The 26177-nt window shown below is 51.0% G+C and overlaps 1 protein-coding gene and 1 long non-coding RNA gene across 4 annotated transcripts in view; one reads left to right on the plus strand and one right to left on the minus strand.

The window, feature by feature from the left end:
• The window catches only part of EPHB1 (EPH receptor B1), a 78800-nt gene that overhangs the window by 30389 nt on the left and 22234 nt on the right, over positions 1-26177 (minus strand). For all 3 annotated transcript variants that reach the window (XM_085069950.1, XM_085069948.1, XM_085069949.1), the window contains exons 2-3: positions 22690-22754; positions 18455-19136 (exon numbers count right to left, since the gene is read on the minus strand). In XM_085069950.1, coding sequence (XP_084926076.1) covers positions 18455-19136; positions 22690-22754 — 747 coding nt within the window. The remainder of the gene's footprint in view (positions 1-18454; positions 19137-22689; positions 22755-26177) is intronic.
• LOC146433525 (uncharacterized) lies at positions 17949-20249 on the plus strand. Its single transcript, XR_014854143.1, has 3 exons — positions 17949-18373; positions 18449-18737; positions 20101-20249. It is a non-coding gene; the product is annotated as an uncharacterized LOC146433525 (long non-coding RNA).

The raw sequence follows: 26177 nt of genomic DNA on the forward strand, positions 1-26177 counted from the left end.
TTCCATGTTGGCCATGGATTGTTTCTGAAGCCACCAAACGAACACTGCAACCACATGGTAATGATATTTAGCCAGGCAGAGCAAGGGGGCTGCAGTAGCTGCTTCGCTCCCTACTGCTCACACCCAGGCAGGGGAATGGCAGAGGGCTGTGGGACTCTCTTCCCCAGCAACACACATGGGAACATGGACAAGCAGGTCCAGGACAGGGCTCCCTTTCTGCTGATCTGAACTGTCCCTTTCCTCCACCCCAACAGCCTGGGTCAGGTCCCACAGCTCTTTTTCCATGCAAAATTTAAATATTTAATTAAAAAGTTGGTGTGACGCCCATGACAGTGTGTTATGGGTCCATCCTGTTAATCCCCCACAGCCTGGGGCTGGAGCTTCCCAGCCTCCGAATTCATTCAAGCGGGAAATGGCAACTAATTCATAATGGAGATGCTCCAGTTACAGTGCGGGTTTAATCAGCCACAGGGGAGGTTTCATTAATCAACCATCTCGCTGCTCTGCAGAGAGAGGGCGAGGATAGAGTGACAGGGATGGGGTCTCTCATCTCCGCCCCACCCCGCCCGTCCTCACCAATGGGCACTGATGGATGGATGCTCATCCATCCCTGACATCTAACAAAATCCGACAGACACAAAGGCCACAGAAGGGAATATCTGCATTTTGGTACATGTACCCAAGGGACCAGACTTCCATCCAGCCCAGGAGAGACTGCTCCTGGCCTCACAGCAGGAAGGTCCCAGCCCCGTTCAGGTCCCAGCTCTGCCCCTGTGACGCTGTCACCCCCCAGGCACAGCTCTGCAGAGAAACACCTGATGTGTCTCATAAACACGGTGATGACTGAGATAATGGAAAGTGCCTCTTAGCCCCTGTCTGCTGCATCAGGATATGAGGCATCTCCTAGCAGCCATGAAGAGGAAATTAATAGGAGCAAGCAGGAGTAACCACTTTGGTGCAATTTCCTTGGGAGATAGTGGACCATCTAATCTTTATTGGAGCCCTTTAACCTGTCATTCAAAACTCATGAAGGCCTCCTGCTCACACAGCCTTTCCAGATATTAATAGATGATAGAAAAGAATAAATCAAAACAATATTTTACAATTTTATTATTCAGGAGATTCCCCCCCCCCAGCCTGAGGCACACAACTGGTTGCAATGAACTGTCTCTTTCCAATGTCCCTGATAGCTGGGTGAGGATGTGGCATTCCAGAGGAACCAGCCACCATCTCCCACCGCCCTTCCACTTCCCCACCATGGGAGGACTGCTGAGTCCTCCACAGCCTACCACAGCCATCCCATGCATGTGGCATCTTAAGGAAGCACTCAGGGCCATAACCCACCACCTTGTGCAGAGGTAAGCGAGACAGATTAAGGTCACCATGAAGTCCAGCGTGTTTGATGGGGACCTTCAGGATGCTCCAGAGCAGAAGGCAGCAGGATGCAGACCCTTCCCTGATCCACACACATCCTGATCCCTATTCCCATAACAGCACAAGGAAGCACAGAGTTACACACACACACAAGGCAGGAGACAAAGCCACAAGTGGACACCAAGGCTTCAAGTGCATCTCCAGCTCCTCACCTTTCCCTTCCCACCATCGCCCTCCCACCATGTCCCAGCAGCCTTGTGCTCCCACAGGAAGGGCGAGCATGCACGAGATGTGCAAAGAGCTTTAGAGTTGGAGGACGTGTCAGAACACCCTTGAAACATGCCAGGCTCTTTGGACGAGCAGGAAGGGGAAGGCAGTGGTACCAGGGAACAGCCACCTGTTTTAATGGAAGAGGATGGAGGAGGAAGGGAGGAAGGGAGGGAGGGAGGACAATGAGAGGGCTGCAGTGCTATGAACATGCCTCAGTTTTAAGCTTGAGGACATGTTGGTGGATTGGTAGAAGAGGTTTGTTAATGTTTAATTACAATTAATTCAAGCAACGCTTTGTCAAAACACCTGAACATGGCACCCTGCAACCCAGTGTCCACAGGTTTCCGTTATCACTTCGTTTATCCGCAAATTCCTGTAATCTGCAGACACGTGGTTCTTAATTGCTATTATTACCAATTAGCTTTTCTCTCCTGTAATTACACTGTGCTTGCCTAAAGCCTCCCACAGTTTCGGGGAGGTGGATGCCTTCTCCTCCCTCTCAAACCTGCTGTGGGTGCAGCTCTCCCCTCTAGCTGCTGCCCCTCTTTCTGGGTGAGCAGAACCATGCACCTCACACCCAAAACACAGCACAAACCCCCAGGCCTTGCAATGCCATGGTGGGATCCATAATCCTTCACATGGCAAACTCACAGTCTGAGTGCAGGGCTCAGATGGAGGGCTCAAGCCCAGGAGGGAGCAATAAATCACCCCACTAATGGCCAGTGCAACATTTGCTGTAATTTAAGGGCTGCTCCAAGAGCTTCCCAGAGCTGGCAAGGTCTGCATCCATGATACTGAGTCGGACAAGTGCAGGATGAGGCTCTGCCTCAGCTTTCCCTGTGGGAAGGGGCTCTTTCTGCCTGTGCCCAGGCTACGGCACAAGCTGTACCTCTTCAGCCCGGAGGAGAATTAATTGATTGTTGATTATGGGGGCTGGGTAAGATTAATGATGTGCTTAACTATCCATTTCCTCACATTTAGGCACCAGGGGCGTGTTTGTAAATGCTGAGGCACAGAACTCCTCCGTGCTGCTCGGCAGGGAGGATGCTCAGCACTTAACCCCGCCACAGCACAAAGCTGCCCGTGGATCCATCATCCTGCCCTTACACCAGGCATGCTGTGCATCCCAGATGTGAGTTTGCCAACAGGACCCCTTTTCCAGAGCTGCCATGTCTGGGGGCCGGGGGGAACATCACTGAGGGGCTGGTGAAACTCAGGCTTCTTGCAGCGAGATATCATCAGTGGAAGTTCGGGGGAAATATAGCTGCAAGTTAAAGGAGTGATTGTAAGGATGTGACCACAGGGCTGGATACAACTGGGGACTCCCAGCCAGAGCTGAACTTCTCCTACCCCCCTCAAAGGCTCAGAGGAGGGTTGTGGACATGTCTCACACAAGGCAAACATCCAGTGAAGGCACCACGGAGCTGTGTCCCCAGAATCACAGAACCACAGAATCACAGAATCTGAGAATCACAAAACCACAGAATCACAGAATATGGTGAGTTGAAAGGGACCCACAGGGATCATCAATCCAGCTCCTGGCCCTGCACAGACAACAATCCCACCCTGTGCATCAATGGCAGCACTGTCCAGACTCTCCATGATCTCTGGAGCCTTGAGGCCATGAGGTCTGAGGCCATGACCATTCCCTGAGGAGTCTGTTAAGTACCCAGCAGCAGCATGGATTATGGAAGCAGTCATGGCACACAGCAGCACTGCAAGACTTTTTACTGCTTAAAACTCGCCTGTATCCTGCACCATTGTACTCCAGATGCCAGGAGTCTTAGGAAGAGCCAGAGATAAGCTGGATCTCTTGGCTCATCCATTGCTGCTCCTGCCCGAGGCAAGCCATCGTCACAGCCTCTGTGGGAAGGGTGTAAGCATGGGGATATCCAAGCATGGGGGTATTCAAGCGTTTCGTTCCTCAAACTAAATCCTCTCAGTTAGCACCTGAAACTTGCACTTTTTAATTACTCTCTCAGGGAAGCTTTCATCAAAAAACAAAAAAGAAGAAAGGAAGAAAGAAAGGAGACATTGCCTCTATATTAACTTGCTCTAAAGCTCCCTGGGGATGCAGAGTGGCATTTTTCCTTCTTGGGTTTTAAAATAGGAGCTTCTCCAAAGAAGTACAGATTCAGCAGTGATTCAGAGAGCCCTGACCTGCCCCAGCCTTTGCCAGCACCCAAATCAGCAGTGCCTCATCCTCCCCATGCCCCTCTGTCCCTGCTGCAGCAAAGCTAACCCCATTTTCCCGGTATCCCCAAATTCACGCTTGTTTTGGATTCCCTTTTGGGTCCAGGGCCTTTCCAAGGCAATCCCAGTGTCTTTAAGCACACCTGTGGCACTCTGGCATAGCAGGTGATGAAAAGCTGCCTTAGAAGCAGCAGTGCTGCACAAGATGATGCCCTCAAGCAAACTAGAGGTGTGGAGAGCACTGGCAGGTGCAAAGGCACTAAAGAGCCTGGATCATCCAGCCTTGCTCCAAAGGGACATGTGGAAGCACCTACCAGCACCCCTGGGAGATGGGCAGGATGGTTTGAGGACAGCACAGGTCAGGAAAAATGAGAAACTGGGGCTCATTGCATTTGCAGCCTGCTGGAAAAAGATGCAAGGACCCCCTTCAAGCAAAAAAACCTGGCTCCTCAACCCAGTGCTTTCTGCAGGAGGCTCACCATTTCTTGATAAAACCCCCCAAAAAAGAGAAGAGATGCTTGCTAGAAACCCCTTGTGTGTTTTGTAGACACCATCGATGCAGAATCTATCTTTAAATACATTAAAAAAATAAAATAAGAAAAAAAACCATCAGTTTTTCAGCCTTCAAACTGGTTAGTCCCACTGCTGGGTGTTTTAAAAACCTCTCCTCACCATCCTGCTGTCACCTGAGCAAGACACTGGCTAGGACACCCTCCCAGACACTCTCAGCTGAGAGACACCATCCAGGCAAATAAACACCCACATGAAATTGTGTGCTGCAGAAAAGTGTCACTTAGAGGATGCTGTGACTACAGGGGCAGGCACTTGGCACAGCTTCCCAGGCTCCCGCTCACCCTCCAGGGCAGTGCCAGGTGCACTGGTGGCACCCATGGGACACACACAGACCCCGGGCTGCCACCCAATCCATGCATTTGGGCTTTGATGCCTTTGATGTGATGATGACACAGGCTGCAGGTTGGGGGAGAAGCAGCAGAACTGGGCAGGCTGTCACCCGCAGGCAGGGGCTATCACCTCCCACCTTCCAAGGGTTATGAGGGTGCTGCCTTCCCACCCTGCTTTCATCTCCCTTGTTATCCTCCCTGCACACATCCAAGCAGGGAGCAGGCGAGTGGTGCCGGAGGTTTAATTGCATCCCTACATGGTGCTCTCCTGTCATCCCTTCCCTCCTGCCTCTCTGTGGAGGAGAGGGCTGGCAGTTTGTTTTGTGCGGATTTTGCCCCCATTCCTACTTTTTAATGATCTGATTCCCTTTTACATCAAGCCAAGTGTTTCTCCAGGAGCATCTCAGCCTGGCACGGCTGTGGCAAGCCCAGCAGGCAGCTGGCAGCACTGGGGGGTGCTCTGCCCTGCCGCTCTCCACCAGGCATCCACAAATTAATCCAGAGAGGTTTCCATACTGGGAGCGTTGCCACGCCAGGAGGGGTGGGGGGATACCCAACACACACATCCCACCTTCCTGACCATGCCAAGAAAGGAGACCCAGCCCTGCAAGGCCCCATCAGCCACCAAACCCCAGCATCCAGTCCTTGGTGTAGGGAGAGAAGCATGACCCAGATGGAGAAACAGGGAAGTCCAAGCATTCCAGCTCTAGAGCATCCTCCTGCTTCCAGGGAGAAAGCTCAGCACAGGTCCCCAAGCCATGCCAGAAACCACACCACATGGGAATGGGACATCCCAGCAGAGCCTTGTCCCCAGATCCTTGTCCCAAAACCTCATTTAGGTGCAAACTTCACCATTTTCTAGCCAAACACACAAATTTTTGGATTTTTTGGATCACCCAGAGACACTCCTGCCTCAGGGCCATTCAAATTACAAACAGCACCTGCTCTGTTGTGTTCCCTTCTTTTAGCACTGTATAGGCAGAAAGTCATGAGATAAACTCATGAGATAAACTCATGAGATAAACATGAGCTTCCCAGCATCCAGGCTGGCATCCTGCAGGCACGGGCTCTGTTTTTCCCGCTGCAGGAGGAATGAGGCCCCAGCTCTGCGTGACACAGCCTCTTAATTAAACCAGCCCTCCACCTCGGGAGGAATGGGCTTAGATCCACCTTGGGACACATGTAAATGAAAGCCAGAGCCAGCCTGCCATGGTTTATTCATGGAGGGAAAGGAAATTTTAATGCGGTTTTACCTTTCTCATGGTTCTTTTTCTGCTTTTCTTCTCATGGATGAGAAATGAATCTGAGCAGGGTGGGATTTCAAAGGTATTTACAGGGTAGGGAGCTGTGCAAGGCATATTAGAGGCAACAGGATTGAGTGCATCCCTGTTCACCTCTCCCAAAAATCCCACCCCTCATCAACCAGGGATTTGATCCCCTGGGATGGAGCGAGGTGCTCACAGACTGAAGTGCTCACATTACAAGCCCCACCTGCTTTAATGGAAGCAAAATGCAGCAAAGGATCACCCAGAAGCAATTTTTTCTTCTCCAGGAAGGCTGGATTGGAAAAATTAAGGGTCTCAGGATGCAAAGGAGCTTCCACACCAATGTTTAGGTGACATCATGGCCCTAAACAAGGAGTTTAAGCCTCAAGCAGGGCATGGAAGCAGCTGGTTCAGGCTCCCACGTGCCTGACTGCTCATGGCCTGCAGCTTCCCAACAGGTCCATGCTCACCCATTTAATCATCACTCCGGGACTTCATTCTCTCTGTTTTTCATGGCTGGGAGGATTTGAAGGTCTGAAGAGAAAATCTGTCCCAGATGGATGCAAAGCGAAGAGCAGGCACACCCTGGGCAGATGGTGCCACAGGGCTGCCAGCTTGCCACGGAGCAGGGAACTCACTTTGCTCTCCAAAACAGCCAACGGGAGGAAAAAACCCAACACTTGTCATGGTCACTTTTGAAAACCACTGTCCTCCCACTCAGGTTTTGTTCTGTTTTAGTTTCCACTTGGCTCCAGGCTCACTGCTCAGTCCCACACTGCAGCTCCCTCAGCACAGATCCACTCCCTTGTCATAAACCAGCCACTTCCAGTGATCAAACTGAATAATTTGATCAAACTCCAGACAATTCATACACATACACAGGTTCACAGCAGAGCGAGCAGCAGACACATGGCCACAGCAGTACCAGGCACAGGCTGCTCCTCACCATGCTACTGGTGCTCCAGCTCATTATTCTGAGTCAAGATATAAAAGGGGGATGAAGTTCTCATCAATGATTTGAGGCTATTTAACCTCCTTATATTCTTCTTTTAAAACAGATTTAGCAGCTGCAGCCTCTTCCCTCTGCTGGGACTGCCATCCCTGCAAGAAGGAGCTTCCAGTGCCTAAAGGGGCTCCAAGGGCCTGGAGGGAATGGCTTTACATGGACAGAGGGCAGGGTTAGATTGGATATTGGGAAGAAATCCTTGGGTGGTGAGGCCCTGGCAGAGGTTTCCCAGAGAAGCTGTGGTTGCCCCATCCCTGGAAGTGCTCCAAGGCCAGTGCCTCAGCACCATCTGTCACCCACAACACACCTCACCACGACTTTGGTGCAAAACAGTTGGGGGATTGAGATTCAGGCCAGGACTTACATCCCAAAAACACAACCCCCAGAGATGCTCTACCCCCACTCCAGGTATCAGGTTCCATGGAGTAATATTTTTTTCCCTCAGGAACTGCAGCAATGTGAGACTCCAGAGTCGATGGACACAGACTGGAAGAGCCAATACTTCCACGTCCCACCTAACCCAGCACACCATGTTCACCCCTCAATGCCTGCGTGAGCTATCGAGCCACCTCATCAACAGGGAAGTGAACCGGCAGGAAAATTCCTGGAGGATCTCTCGAGAAGCTCTTCCCCCAGCTACAGAGCTGCTGGCAGGGGCTGTGGTTAGAAGGGCCCTGAAAAAGATGCATCTTTCCTTTGCAACCAGGGATTTTGGAAACCACCAACGTCACTCTGTAATTCCAGCCCCTCGTTTGACTGGGGTGTCATCGCCACTGGGCTCCCCGAAGCACAATCCCCTCCTGGCTGGGAAGCAAACATCTCTTGTCCCTAACAGGAACCAATTAAGCACCTCTTCCTCCTTCTCCAGCTCATGCCATGCAGTGTCCCCTCAATCCAGAGAACATCAAGTGCTCATTAATTATGTCTGAAGTGGTTCCTCGTTAGTGCTGACATCGTGAAGGAAGAGCCGCCCCAGGATGGGGCTGGGGAGAGTTTCAGCCGCAGGGCCAGGCTGGAGCTGCCGGCAGGGACATGGGGACACAGCTTCCCTGTGTCCCTGCCACAGCACTGCAGGACATCGTGCCTCAGGTCACACTGCCCCACCATGGACACTGCCATCCTGCTGGAGATGAGCCCTGGGGGGCTGTGGTTTGGCTGACTGCTTAAGGACTATGCCCAGGAACAGATTTGCCATGGGAGGATGGATTTGACATGGGAGGACGTCCCAACCAAGGCACATTCCTCATCCACCCCAAGAGTGCCATGCATGGAATTAATTAGAAAAGCAATTAAGAGAGTTTCCCTATGAATATTTATAGCAGAACAAGCCATAATTACTATTCCTGGGAGGAAAGGTGCCTTCCTACCCAGCTGCAGAGAGGAGAGAGGACACACAGCACCATCCAGGGCAGGTGGTTGGACAGGATGACCTTTGAAAACCCCTTCCAGCCAAACCATTCCATGCTTCCATGATTCCCTCACTTGCTCACCCCTATGCCACAGTGGGGAGGGCAGGCAACCTGCTCTGGAGCTCCTGGACAGAAAAGGACCTCCTGGAAGTGGTGTGAACACTCTGGCACTGTCTGTGTTGGTGCCCCCACTTGGGGACAGGACAGATGCCCAGAGCTGCAGGGTGGGAGAACACCCACTGACCCCACCTCTGAGCCCAGACAGCTGCTCCCTGCTGGAATTTCCACCTGTGTCTGTGCTGGTGATAGCAACAAGCAGGCACAAAGGAGAAGTCTCCTCCATCCTCAACATCTGCTACACATAACTCAAAGCCACCCGAGATTGCAGGGATTTACTGTACATAGGCAGCTCTGGAAGCTTTTCTCAGCTGTGAAACATAATTTGCACTTTGGGCTCTCTAAGAATAAGTTGTCTTCCATAATAACACATGATTAAGAGCTCAGGAGCAGATCTGATGTGGAGCAGGAGATCTGTGATAACCCCAGGTCTCCCTGTCACCCTCCTCCAGCACTGCTGCCCTCACTTGCCTGGTGTGCTGAAACAGATGCCTGCAGCAGAACCAGGAGATTTGGGTATAGCTAGAGAATGATGGTCCCTGGAAGCACCCAGATGGACAGAGAATCTTTTTGCCATGCCCAGAACCATTTCAAATTCCCTGTTTTGCAACAGAGCAAAACCCATAAGCACCAAAGCAATCCCTGCCCATCAGGAGGTGGCCAGGTCTCCCTGCACCACACTGTGCATCAACCCATCCCAAAACTATGTCCAGGGCAGGTCTGTTGAGCCTGGATGTAATAGATACTATAAGAAAGGAAAAAATAAAAATTAAAAAAAAGTTTAAAAAAAAATCTGTAAGTCAATATTGTATCTCTCCTCACGGGCAATTTCTTCTCCAGGCTGCAGACCGGGCAAAGCTGCTTGAGCCAGGATGGAAATTCAATTCATAATTCCCCCTGTATTTCATTTTCCAGGAAACCCCTGCTTTTACAGATGAGTTTTAGACAGCAAAGTCCAGAGAGCAGAGCTGAGGCTGGAGCTCTTCACCTCAGCACACAGTCCTGTGGCCCAAGCTCCACAACCCTCCCCCAGAACAGCAAGGAGAGGCAGAGCTCTGCCTGCACCCACCACAGCATCATCCCAGAGAGGCCCAAGGGAGGGAAGGGATGAGAACAAGACAAGGACAGCGTTACCCCAGGAACTGCTCTCTGCTTACAGAGGTGCTGTCTCTGGGAGCCCAGCAGTGGCTGTGCAGGATGCAGCCACACTGAGAGCACCAAGGTGACCAGCTCCTACTGCAGCCCACAGCTCTCCTGCCTAAAAGCCATTTCACACAATAAATGTGACACAAGCAGCTGAGTCCTGGGCTGAACACAAAAACTAACTGATGCAGCTCCTTCCATGCCATTAATGGCATTTTCTTGGCTGCTGCTGGATCCCAGGGTGGGGGAACAGCAATTCCTAATTTGAGGTGCCCAAAACTCCAGTTTGATGCTCCCACAGCCAAGGTAAAGATGGTTCTCTGGCCGTGAGTGCTGCATCAGCTGCAGACAGATGGGTTTTCCCATGGCTCCTCCAAAGGCCTGTGGGAGAGCACAAGCAACGCTCTGATTTAATCGCCCTGCTCCTCTCTCCACACATCCTCTGCAAGCCAAGGCACCAGGCGTGACAAATGACCACTTGTAGCACACTCAGAGCTGACACCCATGGCACCACTCCATTTGTCACCGTCCGGGGCACAGCGGGGCTGGGAGATGGGAGAAAATTAAAACCTCAGTATCTGCACTGATTACTTTTCCCTCATCCTAGCGGGCTCTGTGCTTCCTCAGCAGTGTCCCAGCTGGCACATCTAACCCACACAAACCTCCTCGGACAGCCAGGAGAAAGCAGGGCAACTCATTCCACCTGGTCCGTGGCTTTTTCACCACTCTGGGTCTCTCAGTTACTAAAACATCATCAACAAAGGTCTGTTTCCCCAAGCAGGTGTTGCAGGAGACCTGCAAAGCCCAACTGCTGTGGCTAGCACAGGTCTTTCCCATGAGAAATCCTTTTGTGTTTTATAAATAAAGATAAGGTTTGGATGTTATTAAAAACAGTGTCCCAAGACTCGGACGGCGCAGACCTGGCCAATCAGGCCTAGGGGGAGGTTTTTGACTGACCAATCTGGGTGACTTTTGAAAACTCTATATATATATGATGAAATCAAAACAATAAAGGCCTTTTCCTTCTTGCCACTGAGAACTGACTTCCTTACTCTGCTAGCTGCTCAACAGCGACAAACTGCAGCCCAACTCAGCTTCCAAATGATGCCTTGCACAGGGGAGTGGTGATGAGTTATTTCATGGCTTAGGGGAGAAAAATCCCTTTTATTATTATCGTAGAATCACAGAACCATTACATTGGAAAAGCCTTCAAGGTCATTGACTCCAAACACTAACCCAGCACTGCCAAGGCCACCACTGACCCATGTCCCCAAATGCCACATCTACACAGCTTTCAAACACTTACTTCCAGGGATGGTGATTCCATCACCTCCCTGGGCAGCCTGTTCCAGGGCTTGGCAGCCCTTTTGGTGAAGAAATTTTCCCTAATTTCCAATCTAAACACCTTGAGGCTGTTTCCTCTTGTCCTTTCCCTTGTTCCCTGGGAGCAGAGCCTGACCCCCCCCAGCTGCCCCCTCCTGTCAGGGAATTGTGCAGAGCCAGTCGGTTCCCCCTGAGCTTCCTTTTCTCCAGGCTGAGCGCCCCAGCTCCTTCAGCCACTCCTGCTGTTCCAGCCCCTTCCCCAGCCAGGGTAAAAAACTCCTTTTTTATGTTTTAAATGCTTATTGCCATCCCACTGGGAGAGACACTGGCTCCTGGAGCTTGCCATGGGCTGTAGGGTGCAGCACAGCCCCAAACACGCATGAGATTCCCACCCCTTGGCAAGCAAACTGCAGCAAGAGGAGCCGTTCCCAAAGGAGTTCTCTTGTGACTGCAAAAAACAAAAACATCAACCCAACAAAAAACAAAAAGGAAAAAGTTATAGAAAGGCTTTCCAAGCCCCTGGCTGAGTCACTGGGTTTGCCAGGTGCTAGCTGTTTGCAAACATGGGTGAAACAATGCGGTGCCGGACATGGGCCGGATCCAGCGCTTCCTTGCAGCTCTCCCATTGTCCAGGAGAACAATCCCTGCTCTGGACGGACAGCAAAGGCCTTCAATGTGCTGGAAGCGGGGTGAGAGTCAGGTCTCCTGGGCTGGGTGAGTGGATAATGTTGGGAAAGATGGATGGGTTTCACAGCCAACTGCCACAGGGATGCTCATGGATACATGCATATGGAGCTCTGCATCACAAAATCCCCAAAAAAATTAATTTCCCCAGGTTCTTCAGCTACCACAGAAAGTTTCCTAAATAGGTCATTAACAGAACAAGGGTTTGGAAGCAGTTTTATGCCTCCATTTGCAAACAGTCACAAGGAAAGACCTCTGGGTGGGTGGGAGAATCGAAAGAGGATTTTTCTTCCTGTTTTAAGGCTGGAATCAATGTTATTCATTGATACTCAAAAGTTCTCATGGTAGGGAGGGGAAATACAGAAACAGCCCACAGAACAATATAAGGAGGGAAAAAACTGATAAGCAGGAAAACAAAGCCATACATGGAAGCTTGTGGGCCATTCCCTAATCCCTCTGAGGGCACTGCTGTGACAGTCCAACTTGGGAATTCCAACCCTGCAATGCTCACCTGGCCTCCACTCACACCTTGCCTGTGGTATTTTCTGCATTTCTCCCTTTTTTCTCATTTGGACGGGTTTGGGCCACAGGGATGATTTAGGGACAGGGATAGGGGGTGGTGGCTGTGGTGCCCAAGCCTCCTCCTGGCAACAGCCAGGACTCATGGACCTTCTCCATCTCTGCTCCAGGGGAAGGAAAAGGGTCTGAATCCACCAGAGGCACATTTGGGCTAATAATGTCTAATTAAGACTTTCATTAAAACCCATCACACTCATTAGAAAAAAAGTTAACAAGGTTTTCCTGGACATTTTCCTTGCAAAATTATCACGGAGGTTAATGGATGCCTTCACTAAGGCATAATTTAGGAAAAATCACACTTCTTTTTCTTTTTCTCCCTCCTTTTTTTTTTTTTTTTATTCCAATGTTTCTCCTCCACAGCGTGGCCATGGTAAAACTGGGCTGCCTGTTCCACCCAGTGGTGGAAGCTGGGAGATCGCTGCCAGGCAAAGGCAAAGCCCCTCCAACAAAGGGGAGCATCCCTCCCTCCCTCCTGCTGGCACCACCACCAGGATTCGGCAGGAGCTGGAAGAGCTGCCACTCTCCAGCACAGCCCGAGCAGGGAGAGCAGCTTGGGCTGATGCAGGACGGGAGAGGGGCAGGAAACTTGGTACTGTGCCAAAAAACAAAAACAAAAGGAAAAAAAAAAAGGAGACAAAAAAAGGAGAAAAAGGCCCATTTTGAGCAGTCAGAGGTTTATGGCTCAGCTAAGCCTGGAATAAAACACCCCCAGGACATCTCCGTGGCTGTTCAGAGTGGAAGGTGCCCCAGCTGCTCTGATTTGGGTCTGAAAGCAGCTTTTGGGACGGTCAGTGGGGTAGTGTCTCACCGGTGCCCAAGTCCCAGGGAGCAGAGGCACAGCAATGCACAGGGAGGAGGAGATCCACACAGCCCCAGCATCCTGACACACTGCCCAGACACACCCTGCAGCATGCTGGGCAGGAGGAAAGCTTGAAATCCCAATTCCAACATGAAGGGAAACATTTCACCGGAAAACCACCAAAAGAATCGTGAGCATCAGCCAGAGACACTCTCTTGTACTCAGCTGCTGGACAGAGAACCCAGTGTGCATCAGTCCATGGGAGCAGATCAGGGTGGAATGGCTTGGGAACAAACTGGTTGGCCTAGCCCTGGTTCCCAGGAAAGGGATTGAGGAAGTGCTGATGGTTTTCAAGCCAAATTGTTTCTTTTTTATCCATGGGCACTCCAGCCCCTGTTGCACCTCCCCACACCAGGATGCTGCCAGCCCCATCCTGTGCCCCACTAAGCCAAATCCAAGGGCAGGTGGAAAGAGAGAGGGGCAGGGCAGGAACTTTCTTGATACCTTTTTGGTTTTCCCCTCCTGTTTTAGAGGAGAAAATCTTAAAATAAAGATCACTTTTAGGCCAGGTAATCTGGAGTGAGATAATGGAATGGTGGGGAGAAGGGAGGTCAGCAACAGAGGCTGGAAAGAAGATGATTCCCAACCACAGGGAAGTGCATAGACAAGCAGATTGGAGAAAAAAATTAAAAATTAAGCCACTCTTAAAAGCAAAAAAAGGCCTTTCTGTAGCCTCTGCCAACGCCTGGTGTGCTCACCCTGCCTCAGGGACCCCGACAGGTGGGCATGGAGCTGCAGCACACTGGGATGGGACAGACAGAGCCAAAGGCACAGGAAGCAGGGTCCTGTGTCCCCATGACCTCCCTTGCTGCCACTCACCCATGGGACAAAACCAACATCACCTTCATCACCCAAGAAAACCTCTGCTGGGTTCCCCAAAATGATACAGGGGCACCAGGCTGGATCATGGAGCAGGGAAAAGGCAGACAAGGGCACAACCAGAGACTAAAAAGTCCCAGTTCTCAACACATAGTTTCATTGGGAAAACTTGACAATTCCCTTGCTTTAAGTGATAGCAAATTGTTCTACTACTAATTGCAAAATGTTTGCAATTATTTAAAAAATCACTTTCTAAATCACATTGTTTCCAATCTTCTGTGATGGATAAGTAGAGGAAAGCAATAATTATCACCAGGGCTGCTCAGCAGGAGGGAAGGATAACAGGGGAACCAGCATGGAGCTGCTCGCTCCTTGATATTCAAGATTGGACGTGCTCCTCCCGCTGCTCCTTTCCCAAATCCATTCCTCCACACAAAAGGCAGAAGGGAAGGACAAACAAGGCAAGGAGACAGAGAAATCAAAGGGATGAAGGAGATCAGGATAAACCCACACAGAGCTTTGGCAAAGGCTGGGTAGAGCCCGACAAATCATTCAGCAGGTGAGAAAGGATGGGGAGACCCGGCTGGAGATGGGATAGGGGTCTCGCTGCTGTGTGGAAAGCCAGGGATGCCTGGAAGCAAGGCTGCTTGATAAGCAGCCTTTGCGTTGCAGGCAACACAGCCCAGCTTTGCTCTTGCTTTGTGGGGTTTAGTTTGGCTTTTCCCCCTGCTAGCTCAGATTTCCAGCTGCTGTAGCAGACAGGCTGGCAGCGGCAGATCGGAGGCTCCCGAATGTGCCAGCACAGGAATTTGCCAGGAGGTGAAAACTGAAAGTGAGACACGGCCGGGAAGCAGCAGGACTGCTCTCTCACCCCTTCTTCCTGGGTTTATAAGTATAACAAAGAAATTCAGCACAAAGCTGGTTCAATCCCAGACTTTTTCCTTCTCCACGTACCCAGGTTAGTGCCCAGCACCAGGAAGGTCAGAGAAAAAGCCAGCATGATTCCAACAGACAGCAACACAGTGCCCACTCCTCAGAGTCAGAAGGGATGAAAGCCAAGAGACACAACTGCCAACATTCTAGTGAGGGGTTCCTTTGCCATCATCAGGTTTCAAACACCAGGAGAGAAAGGGCTTAACAATGTTCCTTGAGGAGAACAAGCGAAATCCACCAGCGTGCTCATCCAAGGCTTCCCCACCTCCCAGCGATCCCTGCTGCCACCTTCCCTCCCACCTCCTCCCCGGCACGATGATGCATTGCCCCTTGACCACGCGAGGAAGCCATAAAGCAGGGCTGAGGGACGGGGCACAGCAAGACGAATGGATTTAATATCAGCCCGAGCAGAGCGTGGGCTCTCTCTCGCACCACATGAATTACTCATTTGGGATTCAGGCAGAGCCTCCATCTCGCACTGACCCACCGCCCCCACGGGCACGGGGTGCCCAAGAGGATGGGCTGGGCAGTCTACGGGGCTTTGGGGTACGGCTGAGAGCTGTGCCAGGGAGTCAGTGCCAAACCAGCCCGGGATGGAAACAAATAACGGGGCTGACCCATAAAGACTCTCTCCCACACCCATCCTGGCGTGGTGGTGGTAGCAGCCCCCTGCCCCTGTGACCCCAAAACACAAGGATCATCTCCTCGGGGCTCCAAGTACCCTCGATGTAGATGACGTTGTGCCTGTGCCTCCCGTGAGCTGTAAGTGCCGCTAAAAGCCAGGATTAATGAATCCCTGAGTGCCCCGAGCTCCACTGTCAGCACCAACCCGCTCCGGTCTAATGGCCCCGTGATAGGCACAGCCTCCTTCCCAGGGGAGCGAGGGATGAGAGGGAGCTGGGGGAGCTAAGCAATCCAACCCTATTTTTTTTCCCCACCACGCAGGAATTAAGCCCATTTTCTCAGCCTACAAATACTGAGGGATTTTCTTTTTTTGGTTTTTTTCCTTGGTGACAATTCCCACAGGCTCGTTAAGTGGCTCATCTCAGGCTGATGAGGGCTTGGAGCAGATGTCAGGAGCGTGTGCTTCCCAGAAGCCAGGGTGCAACCCTGGCAGCTTCCCTTCCAGGCAAACCAGGCAGGGGAATACTACCCTTTCTGAGTAAACAAAGTCAAACAGCAAACCAAGGAATTTTTATTTCTAAACTTTGCAATGTGCCACCTCCTGCCCACCAACCTTCGTGAAGGGCAGCAGTGGGCTTAGGTCTTCCCTTGCCAGCTCCAAGGTCTGTGGGGATACAAGGAGGAGCTTGATGGCCAATGAATTCCCATGGAGCCAGAGTCCAACCCAAGGTCAGATTTTTACTCAAACACAGTCAGTTTTCCAAAATTCCTAGTGTTAACCCTGGATCAAGCTTTTAGGAGGCATTTAGTTAACTTTCAGGGAATTGGGGTTTTGGGTTCCTCAGCAGCATTAAGCAAGACCTTCAGACAAAGAGGTCTTGTGCAATCCCAGCCTCTTCTCTGTCTTCCTGACATGGGAACTAGAAAATATTCTCACAGGACTGGGATGGGGAGCGATCAGAGCTCTGCTCAACAGACAGCATCTTACCAGCACCCATGGAATCATCAAACAGCACATTGCTGTCATCACAGACATGCCTGGTGCCATTTAACACCCGCTTGCCCTGCACCCACAGCATACGCCGGTGCCTTTCAGGATCCTACAAGCTGCCAGTCAATCTATAAAGGATATTTCTGCTCCCTTGGAGCTGCCAGAATCCCTAATCTTCGCCTCAAGGAATCTGAATACAAAGTACACTCCCCATGCAAAGGCAAAATGTTCACCAGGAGCTCAGCAGTTTCTCCTTGGGGATCAGCACTGAAGAGGAGTGGAAGCACAGCTGGAGACAGGCACTAGGACACAGAAAACCCAACAAATCCCATATTTCCTGGGGTCTGCTTGATGTAGTTTTGATAGCATGAGCACTTCACAACCCTTGTGGAGTTTGCACAAGAAAAGGAAATAAGAAAAGCCATGCAGATGGGTCTAACAGCCACCCTCAGCAGGTTTGCTCCCATTCCTCTCCTGTCCTGCTGTTCTCCATCCTCTGCCCTTCCCCAAGCATTGAGAAGGTGCATCAGGCTCCTCCCAGGGATCAGGAGCACTCAAGACCCCACCTTCCTCCAGCTGGCAGAAAGGTCAACACCACCAAAACCCACAGTTCTACATTATCACTGTTTTCCTCCATTTCTGGCAAAGTGACATTACTTCCCAATTGCAGTGTTTAGCTAAAATTAGTATTTGTTTTCCCATGATGAGAAATGTCATTTTGCCATATAACCATGTGCGCTTTCTGTCTGTTGGTTCAATAGCAGAGGAACGTCTCGCCAGAAACGCTCGGTTTGCAGAGAGCCCTCCCTCCAACTGAGTGCTTCAGCTCCTCACAGGAATCTCCCGGTGGGAACAAAACCACCTCAGGGTCAACCACAAAACTCATAGGAATCCCCCAGCCCAGCAATGCTGTTTGAGCAAGGATTCTGGGGGTTTCCTGTTGCTGGAACCCTGGCACAGGGAGGTGTCGCCATTCCCCACCTTGGCCAGGTGGGAATGAGGCTTTGCAAGGTGAAAACCTACACAAGTACCTAGGTTTAAAACAAACCATCAAACAACCTTCTCCACAGCTTGAATCCCAGCTTTGCCATTTTCATACATCCAGAGTTACAGGTGGAGAAGAAACACCTTGGGCAACTCCCCAGGGAACATCACAGCCAAGCCTGGTGGTACACACATTCCACCACCTGCACGAGAAGGTGCAAGGAATCTAAGTCGGACCTTTTCCCATCACAACCCCCAAAACCAGCCCTAAAGCACTTTGACTTTCTCCTTCTCCTGGTGATGCTGACCTTCTACAAGCCATTGGAACTGATGAAACAGAGTGAGCAAAAAGCCCTCTCCTCTACTCTCCTTTCAAGCAGCATGCAAAACTAATACCTTCATTTGGGAGAGGAGAAGGGTGGCAAATAGAAAAAAAATAGCCCTCCAATGGTATTTGGGAAATATTCACAACAAGGGCAAAAGGAGATGAAAAGCAGCGAGCACTGTTTCCATATTTATAACCTCACACTGCAGGACTCCAGCAGGCAGCAGCACGCCAGCAGCGTGGCCGGGGGAACCCAAAAACCAGCACAACAATTCCAATTAACGCCGAGAATCAGAGCAGCCCTGCTGCAGTTGGGCCCGACGGCAGCTGCCCAGCTCTGCCAGGGAAATAACGAGGCACATGAAAGAGCCCACCTGGTGAGCGTGGAACTTTGAAGGCACCACATCACAGAGGTGGCTTCCAGCAGGGTGGTGGCAGCACTGGCACTGCCACCCCCACCCTCGCCACGCTGCTCACCAAGCCTGGCCACTGCCCAGAGCACACAGAGCACGCAGGCTGACCACTGCTCCCAAATTCCTGTCTGCTCCTTGGAGCAAAACCACATCAGGGGAGGTACTGCCCACTGTTTGTTTGGTGACAAACATTTTGTCCTAAAACCAACACAAAGGGCTTGCTGCCCGAATCCAGCCTTACCTTTGCAGGCCACGTTGTTCTCGGGTTCATAGCCAGCCTTGCAGGTGCAGCGGCCAATGGGCACCATCCACTCGCCGTCACCATTGCAGTACAGTTTGATGGGCACATCCACCTCCTCGGCGTTGGGGATGCAGGTGCCACGTGCAGTCACCAGAGACGTGCTCTCCGCGCCCGTCATCGTCTCTGGGAAGATGGCAAAGTTCTGCACCACACTGGGGCACTTCTTGAAGAAGACCCTGACAGACAGCAGAGACATGCAAGCCCCGTAGTCCTGGAAAGCCAGGTAAAAGCCATTGCGGGTCAGGGGCCCGAAACTTCTCACTTCCGTGTTCACCTTCATAAGCCGGCCCCCAAAGTCCACCTGGGAGAAGCTCTCGTCAGCAGCGATGGTGTCCACTTTGAGGTAGGGTGCCTCCGTCCAGAAGGCAGACTTCTTGGTGGCAATGACAGAGTCTGTCTCGTAGTAGTAGAGGTTGAAGGTCTCCTTGCAGGAGCCGGGGACGTTGGGGAGGCTGCTGCAGTCGCGCACGGTGAAGCGCATCTCGGTGTAGATGCGGTGAGCCCCGCGCCGGTTGATGAAGGTGGTGAGGAGCCAGTTGTTCTGGTTGGGCTCGAAGACGTTGCACACCTGGTATGTACGGATGGTGTTGAGGTTCTCGTCGTAGCCACTGACTTCTTCCCACTGCAGAAAGGAGAAGGGAGAGGTGGTGAGAGGGAGGAAGAGGGACCAGAGATGGTCATTCGCCCTGCACAGGGCAGGGCTGGGAGGACAATCCCAAAGCTCCAAAGGGGGCAAGGAGTGTGGTTATGGACACAAAATGTGATGCACATTCAGGAACACCAATCAGGCCAGCACCAGCAGAAATCACCCACCCTATTCCCCTTCCATGCCTCTCCCCATTGTCCCAGCTGATGTTAAAACATCTTTTCCACGTGGGCAACTGCCTTAGCTACCCTGAGAGGATGTTAAAATGGGCAGAAAGATGGCCCAGGCACCTGAAGGCAGGAGGCAAGGCAGCACGAGACTACAGCTTCATTATAGCCCAAGCCAGCACGTGGGCCGGAGAGTGAGCCTGACCCCGCGCTTTTAGCACAACGGGATCATTTCCCCTGGCAAAGAAAACCAACTAAATAAAACATTACTGCTGTGGAGAGAGGGAATATAGATTCGCAATTCGATTTATAGAAGGGCATTAATATAATCCAGGCTACAATTTCAATTAAGGGACAGCGGCAAACTGTGAATAGTCTATGATGGCATTAGAGTCCTACAGACAGATTTACAACCTCATAATCCATTCATTTTAACTAATCCATGTTTACAGTCTCCTCATAACAGCATTATTCATATGGCAATCTTTAAGCAGCTCCCTCAGTATCAGGGATAATTTCCAGGAGCGATGCTGCAGCAGTGCTCTCGCCTGTGTTTACATGGGGCACAATGGGTGATGTTGTCACATTGCCCTGCACTGAGTCCTGACGAGCTGACGCACCACAACCAACCCTGAAGTCTCACAGATTTTTTTCCCTCTTCCCTTCTCCATTGAACAGCTGCATTTCTCAACTTGTCCCCAAGCTTCCCTCCTGTATGTAAGCCACAGGCTTGATGTAATAAAACACAGGTTTTTGTTTTGTTTTCAAAGCAGAGTCCTCCTCACGCTGCCAACATGCGCAGCGGAGCATTCACTGCCAGGCCCACCTACTCAGTCCTGCTACACTGAAACCAAGATCAGAGCTCAAGGTTGCAAATTGCTGTTAAGCCATGGTAACCAAACCAACAATAAAGCTTCCCTCATTCAGCCCAGTGCTCTTCCTTCTCATCTCATGCTGTGCAAGTGCTGCAAAACCCCCTCTCCCCTGTGCACAAGGCGGGGGATTCAGTGCCCCTTCAATACCAGCCACCTTTCCAGGGCAGGAGCTGCATATTCCTCCCCAACCAAGGGGTTTGCTGTTGTTTGCTGCTCCCACCTGGGTTTTGCCTTACCGCTCTCCCTCCAATTAAGGCCACACAACGAGCTCTCCTCCAGCACTAGCACCAATCCCATGGCTCTGCTGTCTGCACTGAGGGACTCCTCCTCTTCATCTTCAAAAACCTCAGAGCCTCAAAACTCAAAGCCAAAACCTGCCAGCAGACTCTGCTGCACTTCAAGGTTTCCTGCATTCAGGAACATGAAATGCCCCTTGGAAAACCCTCCATAGGGTCCAGGGCTAGATCCTGCCACTGTCTCGTGCATCCTTTGGGTCGAGCACTCCTGTTACTGGGCACTGGGAGCAGCAGGTGCCTGTGGCTGGAAGGACCCATAGTGCCAGCAGCTGCTGCCACCAGTGCTCTAACAGTGACAAATGCATCATTTTGATGAGATGCTACTAAATAATTCACAGAGAGCTTGCGATTAAGTCAATGTTGTTCTCTGTCTCCACTAAGATTTAAAGCACGTCCATCAGGGAGAGCAGAAGGAGAACCCACATCCTGCCACAGCCTGTCCTGGGGGTCCACAGCCCCTGTGACCTGGCTGGCATGAGCATCGCCTGTCCCCTGAGCCCTGGGGCAGATCTGTGAGCTGGGGTGAACAGCCTCTCTGGGAGCTCAGCACACCATGGGGAGATGCCCCACCAAAGGGCCCCAGAGCCTGCACAGAGCCAATGCCAGTGGCAACCCACAGGGTCAAGAGAGGTGGCTGATCAAACCCCTGTGCCTCCAGCCCTGAGAGAGATGAGAGGGGCCTGGGAGAAGGAGCTGACACCCAGCAGCAGCCAGGAGCCTCTCCTCCTGTCAGGAATAGTGTGACCAGCAGGACCAGGGCAGTGACCATCCCCTGTGCTGGGTACCACCTTCAGTCCTGGGGTCAGCTCTGGGCCCCTCATGACAAGAGGGACATTGTGGTGGAGTCCCCATCCCTGAAGGGATTTCAAAGCCATGTGGATGTGGCCCTTGGGGACATGGGTCAATGGTGGCCTTGGCAGTACTGGGGAATGGTTGTACTCAATGGTCTGAGAGGGTTTTTCCAACCTAAAGGATTCCGTGATTATATGATTTTAGATAAAAGACATGGCATTTTAAATACTCTGTGGAAGATTTAATACACACTCCTGTAAAGCAGAAGCCTCACCAGGAACTCTCGGAGGAGCAAGAATTGGATGGCTGCAGGGATACACAGAGGGACAAGAAGGATGCACACAGTGGGATGCAGGGATGGGGCTGGGGAGGGCTTCACTCTGCTGCTCTGCAGAGGGTGAGACCACCACGCCTTACAACACAAGCTCCCTGCCTGTCTTGCACAGGCTTTCAGTGACAGCAGCTGCAGGCAGCTATTTATATCCCATCTCCATCACCTGCACGTGCCCCTCCTGCATTTTTCCAGTGATTTATCTGGGCCCAGAAATTTTCCAAAGCAATTCAGTAGCAAAATGCTCCAATTCAAGGGGCTCTGACATTTCATGCCTGCTGCAGGTGTGACCCAGGTTTGGTGATGGTATGCAAAATAATTTCTTTTGAAGACTTGGCCAAGCCAGTGACACCCTAACAAAGACAGCCTGGCATCCTTTCCCCTTTGGTGCCACATCCTAGAGTCCCCAGGGACAGGCCCTGCTGCTGCACTTGACCTGCCAGTCCCACTGTGGTGCCCATCCATCAGGTCTCATCCCTTCCCATCCACAGCTCCATCTCTCACTTTTTTTGCCAGGAGAATGTGAGTCAGGTTATTTTATGCTTCCATTCCTCAAAGGCTCATATTATATAAAAAAGATGTTTTAAGTGCCTCAGGGTGTTTGGTTCCTCATTACTTCATAAAAGTGACATTAATAGCCAAGGAAGAGCACTGCAGAGTGCAATTATGGATGATGTTCCAGGTATGAAAGCTGTTTGGAGCCTGCTAATGTTTTCTAATTACAAGCCTTTTGGCATGGTGAGAGGAAGGCACGAGCAGGGGAGTGGAGAGCAGTGAGGGGGCTGAACCCTTCACCAGGAAGGAGGACAGAAAGAGGAAAAGAGAGCATGGAGATGGACACAAGCTCCATCATCACCAAGGCCTCAGGATTGGCTTGGGGAAGGGATGCTCAGCCTGGATCAGCCGGACAGCAATGCCCTGGCACTCCACACCAGCCCTATGGGGCACCGCGGCACCCAGTGTGACTCCCCCACCTTCTCACCAGCATTTTACCCCCATAAATAGTGGGGTTAAAAGCATGAACCCCCCCAAGACCATGTAAGGGTCAGCTGGACAAGTGGAACTTACCCCTGAAGGTGGGTTGGCAGTCCAGCCCAGCTCGGCCGTCGCCGTCCGCGTATCCATCAAAGTTTCTGAGGAAACAGAAGAAAAGGAAAGTAAACTAGTTATTCCCTAAGTTTTCCATTACATTATGAGCACAGAGACATGGGAAAACACTCAGCTGCTTTCCCGGAGCACGCACCTTGGAGAGCTCAGGAACCAACAGCAGCTGCCCTAACACACCTAATGGAATCAGGGCAGCTTTGCTCCAGAGCAAATGGTGCAGGACAAGACTCTTTGCAAGGAGTCACAGCCTGAACCCTGCCCACATTGCCAGCGCTGACTCTTGCATGCCCAGGAAAGGAAAATACTATCACCAACATAAAAAAAATATTAAAAATTAAAGGATTGTCGCTGCTGAGCCGCTAGCAGAGAAGTAGAAACCCAGGTTCTCAGGCAAGAAAAGAAGGAAGTTTTTATTTTGCTTTCCATATATATAGACTTTTCACAGGTCACCCAGATTGGTCAGTCAAAAATCTCCCCCTAGGCCTAACTGGCCAGGCCTGAACTGCCCAATTCTTGAGACCCTGTTTGCAAAAACATCCAAACTTTATCTTTGTTTATAAAGCACAGCAAAATGTTCTCACAAGAAGGACCTGTGCTAGTCACAGCGGATGCTGTATTTCACAGAGTCACATCATTCCCTGCTTTTCGACTAAAAAAAAACAAAACACAACAAGAATAATAGTGAGAGCAACACCATAAAGAAACAGATGGGGAAAACCCTCCAGGTTTTATTTATTTGTTTGCAGCAAGCAGACATGCAGATTAATTGCCTCAATTCCTGTGTCCCAACCAAACAGGAGGAGGAGATGTGCCGCTGGCAGCTGGCAGAGTTGAGCATCCCCCATCACTCCCCTTTCCTTCATGGTCTCAGGTACTCACAGCAGTGCCAGGAAAAGGGGTGCGACCAGAGACATAAAGGTCAGGAAATAAAAATCAGCCCAGGAATCTGTGCTGCCGCCGGGCTGCTGCTTTTAATCTCTCCGCGCCTGCTCCAGCAATCACGAGCGGGAAACAACACTCCGATTAATCTTCCAACCCCTCCCTTTGCCGGCCGCTCCGGGATGTGAAGCTGGAGAAGCGTGACCAGGAACTCCCCACCCTGACACGAGTGATAAACGCTCCTGAAATCCCTCCCAGGGGTGAGCGCAGCCCCCGCGGCACGGAGAGCAAGGCAATGGCCAGGGATGGAGTGAAAAGGGGCTGGGAGCTGGCAAAACACCCCGAACTCCCCCCAGGATGCTGCAGTGGCACTGCCAGGGGGGTTCAAAGCCCACAGCCCCCCTGCTTTGCACGGTGCCAGGCTGTTCCTACTCACAGTGCCCTTGGAGAGGAGACGTTTTGCTCCTGTTCCATATGGGAAACAGAAAAGCATGGTGACCTTCACGCTGTCACACACCACTTTATAGTTTTGGTCATTTTCCATTTGGCCGCTAAAAATGAGGTATCCCAGCTGCAATTCCTCTCCAGCTTGAATCATGGAATGCAGGAATGGTTTGGATTGGAAGGGACATTAAAGCTAATCCACTTCCACCCCTGCCACTCTTCTACTATTCCAGAGTGATCCAAGCCCCATCAGCCAATCCAATTCCAGAGATCCAGGGGCACCCACAGCTTCTCTGAGCAACCTGTGCCTCATCACCCACCACAGGGAAAGATTTCTTCCCAATATCCCGTCTAACCCTGCCCTCTGGCAGTGGAAAGCCATTCCCCTTTGTCCTGTCACTCCCACTGTAGGCACTTGTCAAAATCGGGCTGAGGACTTGTGCTCCAGACCTCCAACAAGTTTCTACTCCAACCACCCTTCACCTTCACACCACCTCCAAGCCTTCCTTCCCTTCAAAACAGGCCAGCCCCTAATTAAATATCCATTAATCCTTGCAACAGCCCTCAAAATGAGCAAGCAGATGTGTACAGGCATAAATGGATGTGGAGGTGAAAGCAACAGACCATGCAAACATCTCCCACTGCCAATGGGCTGCATGGGGAGGGATGCTCTGAGAGCCCCTAAAAAACACTTGGTGTTCTCCCCCAGTGCAAACAGGGTGTCCTTATGCCGCACAAGGGAAACTGAGGTAGGGGAGAACAGGGAGACACGGGGAGCATGGCCAGGCTGAGACCTGAGATGGCTCATCCACCCTCTGGGATAAATAAGGACGGGCTCCGTTACAGGAAGGGCACTTCTTGCAAGGGTTTATTCAGAAAGGCTTTTCACTCCATCATCTCCCTTCCTGTTCCACACACTTGCAGCTTCCTTTCCTGGGCTTTGACAGAGGAATGTACTTTTGATAAAGCACAGCTGCCCTGTGGGACAGCAGCACACGAGGACCAGTTCTGCTCCGAGGTGACATTCACCAGGACCCCTCCCAAAAGTCACCCCTTCCCTCCTCTTGTTTTCCTCCCCAAAGGCTTGATATTCTGGAAGAAAAGCAGGAAGGCACAGCAGCAATGATGAAGAAGACTTCAAAATAACTAAATAAATAAACTAATTAACAATAAATTAATAAATGGAAAGGAACCACAGAGAAGCTTTCACTTTGGATGTTTCTGGAGTCCTAAGGGGATTCTGCAGCATGTGGCCAGGGAGGTCACACTCACAAGGTTTCCACTGCAGATACAGAGCTTGTGTTGCAGAATGTGGAATAAGTAAAATTTTCCTAAGGAAGGATGTTAGTTAATATTTGATCTCTGTAACTTTCAAGCCTAATCAATAAGAAAGGGGATTTAACCTTGTGAAACAGCAGCTCACAAGCTCTAACTGATGTCCAGGTGTTGGAAAGTGATTCCTTATTGGTAGAACAGCCTTGCTAAGGTTCAGGGCTCCACATGTTTCAACAATCTCAGTCCTAGGGGGAGGATGGCAATGCTTGGGAAGAGAGAGGTGCCACTGGGAGTGGGCACAGAGAATGCAGAATTTACAGGCCACAAGGACATCTGGCAGAACTGCCATGATAAAGAAGAAACTAATAAAACCAACTCAGCAATTGTGCTGCAATCAGCTCTGACTGGGTAAAAGGCAGTTTCAGCAGGGGCAGATCACGACCACTGACCCAAAAAACCATCGACCCAAAAGAAGAGAAAGACTGAGCATACCAATAGCAGATAGGATACTATTTAATAAGAGAACATTGTAGCCAGTGAACACTTATTCCTTTGATTGCTAGAATGTATGAACAGTAAAAAGTTTTGATAGCTGCGATGCTTCAACACCACCGAGCACCCAGGCTTGGGCAACTCTGAAATAAATAATCAATGTCTCCCTCAAGTGTGTCATTATTGGCTTGTTGTACACTAGATAACAAATCCCCATTTTTATGGACAACACTTGCACTTCCACAGCTCCATGTTTCCAAAGCAATTTGCAAAGCAAAGGGAAAAGAGGGCTGAAAGCCTGACTCCCTATAGACCATCTCCTGCTCATGTCCTGTCCTATCTCCCAAGGACACTGCCAT

This window comes from Lichenostomus cassidix, chromosome 9 (assembly GCF_008360975.1).
Source record: "Lichenostomus cassidix isolate B80296 chromosome 9, HeHo_3.0, whole genome shotgun sequence".
Lineage (NCBI taxonomy): Eukaryota > Metazoa > Chordata > Aves > Passeriformes > Meliphagidae > Lichenostomus > Lichenostomus cassidix.